This window comes from Vespa velutina, chromosome 9 (assembly GCF_912470025.1).
Source record: "Vespa velutina chromosome 9, iVesVel2.1, whole genome shotgun sequence".
In the NCBI taxonomy this organism is placed as follows: Eukaryota; Metazoa; Arthropoda; class Insecta; order Hymenoptera; family Vespidae; genus Vespa; species Vespa velutina.
This window is the reverse complement of record NC_062196.1, coordinates 4,291,757-4,301,756: the sequence shown is the minus strand read 5'-3', so window position 1 is coordinate 4,301,756 and position 10,000 is coordinate 4,291,757. Positions and strand designations below refer to the sequence as shown.

Here is a 10,000-nt window from a genome sequence, read left to right as displayed (position 1 = left end):
AAGATAAAATATTTCAAAGATTTATAAATTGTAATATCATTGATAAAGTCATAATAATAGGTTTACATATCTATTTTATATTATTTTATTTGTTAATAAAACAATTTTGACAAAATTCTAAAAATGTTATAATACACTTTATTAAACAATTCTGCATACTAATATTGTTTGTTTTGTTGATGTTTAATATTTGGATTGCAACGGATTAATTTCAAATTGGTTTTATATTTTTATCACTGAGATAACTGGTACTTGCACATATTTCATGATTATTAATATTATGATTGTTATTGTATAGTCTCTGTTATCTCTCTGTACGTGTATGTTTTAATTTCTTCACATATGATATGTTATAATATTAGTATGTTAATATGTGATGAAGTATTATTGTATGTGTTGTATTGCAAATAAATAGAAATAAATTATACTATGAAGCTGTTAATTCTTTACATAGATCATAATACACATAAGTTTCCTTGTTGACAGAAAGTACACGTTTAACAAAATTATGTTAATTATATATATCTTTTTTGAGGAAAAAGGATAATAAGCATTATTTTTATTAATAAGTATTATTTTTATTAACAAGCATTATTTATTAAAGATAAATTTACTCTAGGATTTTATTTTATATTAATCATTATAAAAAGGATATTATTATTTTATAACTATAAATCAAAATTATCTTTTATTTCTTGAGATATATAAATCATGGTAATTCCAACTGTTAATATATATCCATTTATTTTCTTTTCTACGCATTTTATCTTAGATATTAACTCAACATTTCTTTACTCTACTAGGATAAGGTGATGTAAAAGAATATCTCAGGATCTACAATTACATTTGTTGGGCCATTGCAATATATAAAAAAGTCAAAACGGGTGACGAAGACAAAAAGATGGTGTCTCTGCCTAATGCAGAGTCCGGCACAATGGACAGAATTTCTGATGATGATGATGATGAACCCAGTAGTGGGTCTGAAACATATGAGGATGGAGATCTTTTGACAGCAGCCATGGACGATGATGTGACAGCCCAGCTAGCTGCAGCAGGTTGGCAAATCAAACACGCTAATGGTGATTTCCATTTTTTTGCTTTATCACCTCTTGAGTTATTTACGGCTTAATCACTTCCATTTGCAAGTTAAACGCAACAAACAACGTTCATCATTGACTGTGGAACCTTGTGTACATTTAATCTCGGATACTTTTCAACACCAATAGCGATGAACGCGTAAGATACAAGAGATCATTCTCTTTAAAGAGTCTCCACAAGTTTCTAAGAATAAGATGTGATATTACAAAAGTACTGTTTAGACTATTATTTTTATATATCATCACAATATTTTTTATATATTGTATCTTGAATTATTCAAAAAGCTTGTAGTGATTTTCAATAGCTACTAATATTGATATTTCCATTTATGAAGTATATAACAAAATATATGTATATGTAAAATATATTTATATTTGAAAAATATATTGTACACATGCATTACAAACATAAAATAGATATTACGTTTTAGTTTTTTAAAAGTTAAAATTTATTTTCAAAATGAAATCTGTATATATTTTACATGGTCCAGAATATATTATTGAAGAAAGTTAAAAGCATATATAAAAATATTAATTTTTAATTTCTATTAAAAGTCACTACGGATTTTCGGAATAATGCAATATATCAATTTTCTGCTATATCAAAGATAATTATATTCTTTTTCTATAACAATCTGTTTCACTAAATTATTTTTTAAATTTAACATAAATAATTAACAGCATATAAAGATCTGTGTAACATTTTTCATACTTTCAATTTAATTATGTTTTTCTATGACATTCACTTTATTAACATAAATAGAAGTCATAAATGTAAAATTTACTATCTTATAAGACTCTTTATGGAGTGTTATTGATCATTAAAAAAAAGAAAAAGAAAAAAAAAGAAAAAGAAAAAAGAAAAATTGAAACGGTATATGTGCAAGTGGAGCCTGCCTGCCAATGATACAAGTTTTGGTAATTACTAAGTTTACTGAATGAAATTTCATATATTACAAAAATAATGAAAATTCGTAATTCTGTATGTTAATTCATAACAATATTCCTTTTGATAAAAGAAACCTACATTCAGTCATTGACAGAGCAGTATGATATAGTCTACCATCATATTTTATTACTTCGGTTAATTTTATGTTTTTATTTCTCTTGCGTGCATCTTTTTAATTTATGCCTTATATTCTCAGAATGTGCTTTATTTTTAACATATGCAAGACATATTTTTTTAAATTTATTTATAAACAGTATGTATTGATGTTTTTATATTTTGATATTTTTATGTTAAACTTAGAATATGATCATTACTGTTTATATTGTTGCTAAAGTTTATTATTATATTTTACGTATAATACAATATATATTTGAAAAACAATTTTTTGTGCACAAATTTTAATAGAAAAAGATCAACAAAACTTGTTAGTACATGTGCAATCTTATTTGTTTCTTAAACAAAATCTAAGAGTATTATTTTTAGGCACAACTGCTAGGTAATAGTATTTTTTTTTTTTTTTTTTTTTTTTTTTTTTTCCAATTATATTAAAAATAAAAGTATAGATTATGTGTAAATACATAATACATCTCTTAGATTTTGAGCACGTCTTATATTACTATTGCTTATGCATCTCTTTAGTTTGAATGCACTACATGTATATGTGTTGATATGTCAATATAATATATTAAACATACTCAGAATTAAATGTTAAACATAATAACTTTAAAATATTTTCAAAATTAACATTTTATATTGACATATAAAATGTATGAAATTATAGAATATAAAAATTTGTATCAAGATTATATGTTTCTATAGGTCCTGTTGGTGTAGCTGCAGCAGCTGCTATTGTTTCTGCAAAGAAGAGAAAACGACCTCATAGTTTTGAAACTAACCCCAGTATAAGAAAAAGACAACAAAACAGGCTTCTACGAAAACTTAGAGTAAGAAATTATAAATATACAAAAACTTCTTGTTTCTTAACAGAAAGAGTGATTTTTTAATATATCCTTCTTACTCTATTGATATTTTTTACATTGATTTTTTAATATTCTTACAGCAAACAATAGATGAATTTGCCACACGAGTAGGACAACAAGCTGTAGTATTAGTAGCTACTCCAGGCAAGCCAAATAGTAGCTACAAAGTTTTTGGGGCTAAACCATTAGAAGATGTAGTAAAAAATTTAAGAAATGTTATAATGGATGAACTTGAAAGTGCATTAGCACAGCAAGCCCCACCTCCTGTTCAGGATGACCCATCCTTATATGAATTACCACCACTTATAATAGATGGAATACCTACACCTGTAGAAAAAATGACTCAAGCTCAACTCAGGGCATTTATACCATTAATGTTAAAGTATTCTACAGGTAGAGGTAAACCTGGTTGGGGAAGGGATAGTACACGACCTCCTTGGTGGCCAAAAGAGTTACCTTGGGCAAATGTTCGTATGGATGCACGTTCCGAGGATGAAAAACAAAAGGTTCGTTTTTAGTAATCAATTTAATAATTTATCAATTAAAACGATCATAACAACTTATTCTATATTATTGTAGATTTCTTGGACACATGCTTTAAGACAAATAGTAATAAATTGCTATAAATTTCATGGAAGAGAAGATCTTCTACCAGCATTCAGTGAAGAAGACGATAAATCTACTGTATTATTACAACAGTCAACTCCTCATTCCTCGTCTCATCCTTCACATTCGTCTAGCCAGGGTCAAAGTGGACAGTCACAACAACAACAACAGACGGTGGGAGTTGTTCGTCTCAGCAGCACGGATTCATCTAAGGGAAACTCTTCGCCAGCACAAATCATTGCAACATCTCCCACAGCTCTTGCCACTGCCACTCAGGTGGGAGTGGATAGAGTGTATTAAAGAAAAAGGAATAATTTGAAACAACATGATAAAAATGTATTTCATTAGATTTCAAGCAGTAATGCATAACTAATATTAATACATAATATACATACATACATATATTGATATATTATATAATACATAAATAATGCAACAAAATATCTTCTAAGAAAATTTCAAACTGAACTATTAAGTTCTTATATTTTGATTAATCATATTGTCATGTTGTTTCTTTAAATTTCTGATTCTATTTAGGAGAACAAAGAAATGAAGATCGAAGACGTATTTCTTTACGCGGATATGCCATGTTTCAGTTCCATGTGTTTGGTTTCCCTTATTTGAGTTGAATCTGGCTTTATTTCTAATATTATAGAATTATATATATAGTATTTAATATTTTTGACAATAATATGTTCATTTGTTTTAATCTCATTAGCTTAATCAAAATCATGTTCGTTAAAATTCAATAAAATTTCGTATTTTAATTAACTATTAACTAAGTCAAAATAAACAAGAAATTAAAAATGATTGATGTTATAATAAAAATTTGTATATTACAGATGACGGCACAGTATCCAACTGCAGTGTTACAGACAATAACGAATCCTGATGGTACAGTGTCCATAATTCAAGTAGATCCGAGTAATCCTATCATTACATTACCGGATGGTACAACAGCTCAAGTTCAAGGTGTAGCTACTGTGAGTTAAATAAATTTATTATCATATTATTTAATATCCTAGAGAATTTTATTTTTGTTATTTTTATTAGTAAATAAAATAAAGTTTCAAGATATATTTTTTGACAAAATATATTAAAAACAGCAATACATATATTTCATAAGAATTTAGTTTGTTATCATTAGATAAGATACTTTGCGTGTGCGTGTGTGTATATATATATATATGTATGTATATATATATGTATACAGATCCACACAAGCCAAGGAGAAGTTCAAGCACTCGCAGAAGTAGCAGGTGGTGCGGAGGGTACTAGCGTTGCTGTTGATCTAAACAGTGTAACTGAGGCAACATTAGGTCAAGATGGACAAATCATCCTTACAGGCGAAGATGGTCACGGTAAAACTGTTTTCTATAGGCTCTGCACGGTCGCCGGCCAGGAACTACTTGAGCAGTGATTTGTTTTTACTAGCCCAGAAACCTTTATTGTTTTGCATGCTGTCTGTTGAGCTCCATTCAAAAACAATGTTTACAAATCTTTATTATTGTGTATAATGAAGTAGAATTTTTTTGATTATTGTTTTTATTATTGTACATATGTCTTTATTTGGAGCTATGCACAGCGTTATTTTAATTTCGTCTTTAAGAATCCATGATATTTTAAAAATATTATCAGAAGAGCATTTGTGTTACATAAAGAAAAAGCAATAATAAGAAATTTACATTCATTAGTCTTGTATAATAAGTAATGGAAAAATGAAACTTTATTTAAAAAGTGTATCATACGTGTGTTTATATAAGTAAGCTTTCTCCAATTCTCGTTTCAGAGGAACTATGAACTATTCAATATTTGTATTGAAAGATATTATAAAGTTAGCATTTATTTATATGTATATCATGTATATAGAATCTTTAGAATGAAAAATAAATATACACGATAAATCTATTAGAAATATTCAAATTATTACTGATAACTGACTGAAAAAAAAAACATTTAAAGAAATTGAGTCTATGTGTATAGATGTCAGAATATTAATAAAAATAAATTATTACATGGATTCTTAAAATTAGTGCAGTAAAAATAAATAAAGAAAAATTATGATCATAATCATGACAAAACCCACCCTTTGTTTTATGATCATTGCACATCATTATTACAGAAGATTATTTTCATTAATTTAAAGAAAGGAGATACAATAAAATTGATGTACATAGAGCATTTTTTGTTGATGTTTTATTATTTTATATTTGTTGTATTTAACAGTTTGTGTTTAAGCTACTTGAAACAAAAGTATTATAATTCTACTTCACATACATTTATGATAATTCTTTATTGTTAATGGTATTATACTCAAAATTATAATATTATCATTAAGATCACTAAATTCTGTTACAAAAAGCTTAAACATTTACTGCCATTATTACTGCCTTATCTTTTTCGTATAGATATGCATTATGTGTATTATGTCCTGATACTATAGACGTTAAAAGGGTGTGCCAAAAAACATAGTAAGTATATATACTTTTCTTTCGCACACCCTATTAATTTTGTTCACTGTTATTTATATAATATATTCACTGTTATAACTGTATTGTAAACTGGTATGTCTTGTTAAGAAAGGAGTGAGTGTTTACCATTATTGTGATTACTATATATAAAAACATGATTAAATTTGTGTATATCTATACATACATACACATACATAAAGGAAAAGACAATAATCCAGTTTATTCTACAGAAAATGCCTGAGTTCAGGCAGAACATAGGACGGTCTTGTCTATGTTACAGGATATCCAGTATCTGTGTCAGGAGTAATCACTGTACCAGTGTCTGCAAGTATGTATCAAACTATGGTGGCCAATATTCAAAGTGATGGTACTATGCAAGTCGTAACACCGATGGTTCAAGTACCTAAAGTTGAACCTGGAAATGGAGAAACCAGTATTGAAGCTGTCACAATTCAAGGTCATCCTATGACAATGATAAATGCAGCAGGAGAACATCAAGTTCTTCAAGTGATATCGTTAAAAGACGCTAATGTTCTTACCAAAGCTATGCAAGCAGACGTAGTGAAAGATGAAGATAGTCAACCACAACAAACCGTGTCTAGTCCAGAATAAGCAACATTGTGCATAATTAATAGACAAGCTCTATTAAATCCATTAAAATAAATTGGCGTGTAATGAGAGTGTAAGAAAAAGAAGTGAAAGAATTGTAAGGATTTGTATTTGAAATATTAAGGCAGACAATTGTGTCTTGAATTCTTGTGCAGTGCAGATTCGCTAACTGCTCTTCTAAATAATGAGTGTGTTTGAGTGTGTAAATGACAGGTGCGTTAATCAATGAATTAAGAGTTTGTATTCAAAATTTATTATAGACCTATACAATATTTACCTGTAATTCTATTTCTCCAAAGTAGTACGACTTTTTGAAAGTACTACTATTTAAAGAATAACTGTATCTTCAAAAATTTTATTAATTGCTCCTTAGGAGAGATCTTTGTTATATGGAAAATGCAATACACATTTTCCAATAATAAGTACGATAACAATATATTTTCATCTAGTCCTAGAATTGGTTAGAACTGGCTAAACTCTTATGGATATTCCAAAGAGTTATATGTTTTATGTTAAATTAATTTAATAAGTAGAAAACTATTTATGAAAAGCACATATATGAGTTTTTAACATTAAGATAATATTTTGATGTTAAACTCATCATCAGTGTTATAATCTATTTAAAAAAAAAAAATGGAGCTTTTAATATATTGATAAAATTACATTTTTTTATTTATTTTTGGGCATATTGGAAAACAATATTTCATAAATGATAATTTCAAAATCGTGTGAAAACATAGTATATTGCAAATTAAAAAAAAAATTAACAATCTGATTTAGTGTAAAAATATATATTCTGAATCAGATTCAAAATATTTGGCTATAGCCAAAAGACATGTAACATATTTTTATGACGAAAGAATGAACCAAATTTGTGCTTGGTTGTAGAGATATATATGTATAGATATACACACATACATACACACAGGATCACATTATAGCAGTAAAAAAAATTAAGCATTTCTGACGGGTACAAATAGGATAAGATATTTTTTTTCTCAAGAAGTTAAATATTTGCATTTAACATCCAATATACTTGATTTAGGTGTGATTGTATACTTTAATATTTAATATTGAGTTTAACTTTTGGTCTTTTTTAATTTTTTAAGGTTTTATTATTTTTACATAATAAAAAAACATAACATGAAATTGTTACGAAAGTATAATGTTATATTTATGTTTTTAGATTAAGAACTGATATATAACAAATGCAAACTTTATCTGGCGATTGTGCTAATATTTTTTTCAGTATATTTAAGAAATCAGTACTAGATACACGATTTTAAACGGAGTACCTTACATAAAAATTAGAAAATACATTGCTCTTACTGCATTTTGAAGTAATCAAAACATGTCACTTCTATTTTATATTACAGAAACCATTCTTCGATAGCAGTGAAGAGCCAATTCACTTTTATATCTGATACTAGAAAAACTGTATTTACTTTGTGCAATTTTGTTTCAATGTTGCGGTATAAGAAAAAAAAAAGAAAATCTGATAAACTGAAATACTTTTATTTGTGCAATCACCCTAACAAATAAAAAACAATTTATACATAATTTATTTACATTTATTAATATACTTTAATCATATCAATAAATACGAAAATGCCAAGGCTTTTGTTCTAGATGCTAAATTTTTATCTCTTATTTAGTAATGTTAAGTTAGATTTTCTTTCTACACTTATTCAATATTTATTATTGATAATACATTTTTACCATACACGAAGTTCCTGTAGATTTGTAGTAGTTTTTCATCCTTGTAACATACATGTTGGAAAATAAGTCGTAACATTGAAACAACAAGCTGCCTTTGGAACTAGGCATAACAATACCAAAAGTTTTTATAATATTATAGACAAAAGTATTTAAATTTAATAACAACTATTACTAGTGCAGATTATATTGATTAGATATTAATTGTTGCATTGTTTTGTAAAATCATGGCCATTGAAAACGTGATGTAATATATAAACATGTATAGGTAAGATCATGTTGTATTCTACATTTTTGTTCATGAAAGAACATACCCAACATAAATTAAGTTCTATATCATCTAAGAAGAACGTATATTACACATTAGATGATTATAGACATATATGTATATGACTTTACTGCTGTGTATCCTATAATGTAATTTGTAAATATGTCGTGATTGTGTCATTTTTCTTTATTTAAGTTCAGTGTAAAAAAAGTAAATTGAGTCCATTACCATTTTAAACATGACATAAAGAACCAATGGAAAAACAGTTCAAATATAGCACACATATCATTTCATTATGTTTCCCACATTACTTAAATTTGCACTGACCCTTGTTTACAATTCTTACATATTATTTTATTAATAGAACTATAAAGCACAGATTGATTGATTAATAATTAGGAAAATAACTGCATAATGATCAAAAATTTTTTATTGAATTAAGAAACACTTTTATAAATAGATCTATTGGAAGTACATTTTATTCAATACAGTTCAACTTTTTGTGAACAACAAGCTTGATAAAGATGCACTTTCATGTATAAATACTAAAATGAAAATTAAAACATTTTTATTTACATTTCATATGGGGCTACAAGGGCTAATTCTGGTTTGTCATATCCTAATTCTTCTGGAGTATTGATACCCAATTCATCTAAGGTAGGCCTTATCTCTTGAAGAATATATGGATAAATAGTGTTGACATACGGACCGCATTTGTCTTTAATAGATTCCAAGAATCTAATAGCCAGTGCATAATCATTTACTCGTCTACAAGCTCTTAATGCTGCACAGATAATTTTGGGTTCAGGAACCAAATCCATACCTAGTAAAGTAAATATACAAACAAGAAATCTTAATAGTAAGCAACAAATGATAACCAATAAATCATTTATTTTTTAAAAATAACAAAACTCTTAGATACATCTTAACACAGTTAAATTCTCAATATTCTTAATGACTGTCATTCTTATGAAATAAAAATTATGTTTCAATTATGTTACGGTAGAAGAATTGTAAATATAACGCATGCTTGTTATATCAATGAGTATTAATGTTATTCTATGACTTGTAATCAAGAAATTACAGGCATAATAAGATATATATATATATATATATATATATATATATATATATATATATATATATCTTATTATATAAAATGTATTACATATTAATAAACTATAGAGCTTAAATATATAATACAAATTATACGTTAAATGCGAAATACTTAGATTTTCTGAAAATTTTAATTAATAATATTTGTAATAACAATGTGAAGATAAAATGTAAATGTTAAATCTTTC

At 26.7% G+C, this 10,000-nt stretch overlaps 2 protein-coding genes across 7 annotated transcripts in view; one reads left to right on the top strand and one right to left on the bottom strand.

The window, feature by feature from the left end:
• Positions 1-9,278, top strand: part of LOC124951445 (DNA-binding protein P3A2) — an 11,863-nt gene extending 2,585 nt beyond the window's left edge. For 3 of the 6 annotated variants that reach the window (XM_047499827.1, XM_047499825.1, XM_047499828.1), the window contains exons 2-8: positions 804-1,079; positions 2,866-2,990; positions 3,107-3,532; positions 3,606-3,908; positions 4,475-4,615; positions 4,846-4,993; positions 6,384-9,278. In XM_047499827.1, coding sequence (XP_047355783.1) covers positions 902-1,079; positions 2,866-2,990; positions 3,107-3,532; positions 3,606-3,908; positions 4,475-4,615; positions 4,846-4,993; positions 6,384-6,715 — 1,653 coding nt within the window. In that variant the 5' untranslated portion in view covers positions 804-901 and the 3' untranslated portion in view covers positions 6,716-9,278. Of the gene's footprint in view, positions 1-803; positions 1,080-1,784; positions 2,016-2,865; positions 2,991-3,106; positions 3,533-3,605; positions 3,909-4,474; positions 4,616-4,845; positions 4,994-6,383 lie in introns of those variants that run through there. The other 3 variants (XM_047499829.1, XM_047499830.1, XM_047499831.1) reach the window with 3 other exon arrangements.
• LOC124951720 (cytochrome c oxidase subunit 5A, mitochondrial) lies at positions 9,109-9,586 on the bottom strand (the record flags this gene model as incomplete). The annotated part of the gene is made up of 1 exon (XM_047500526.1): positions 9,109-9,586. A coding segment is annotated over one exon (318 nt), but the record flags the coding sequence as incomplete, so codon positions are not given.
• Positions 9,587-10,000: the final 414 nt, after the last annotated feature.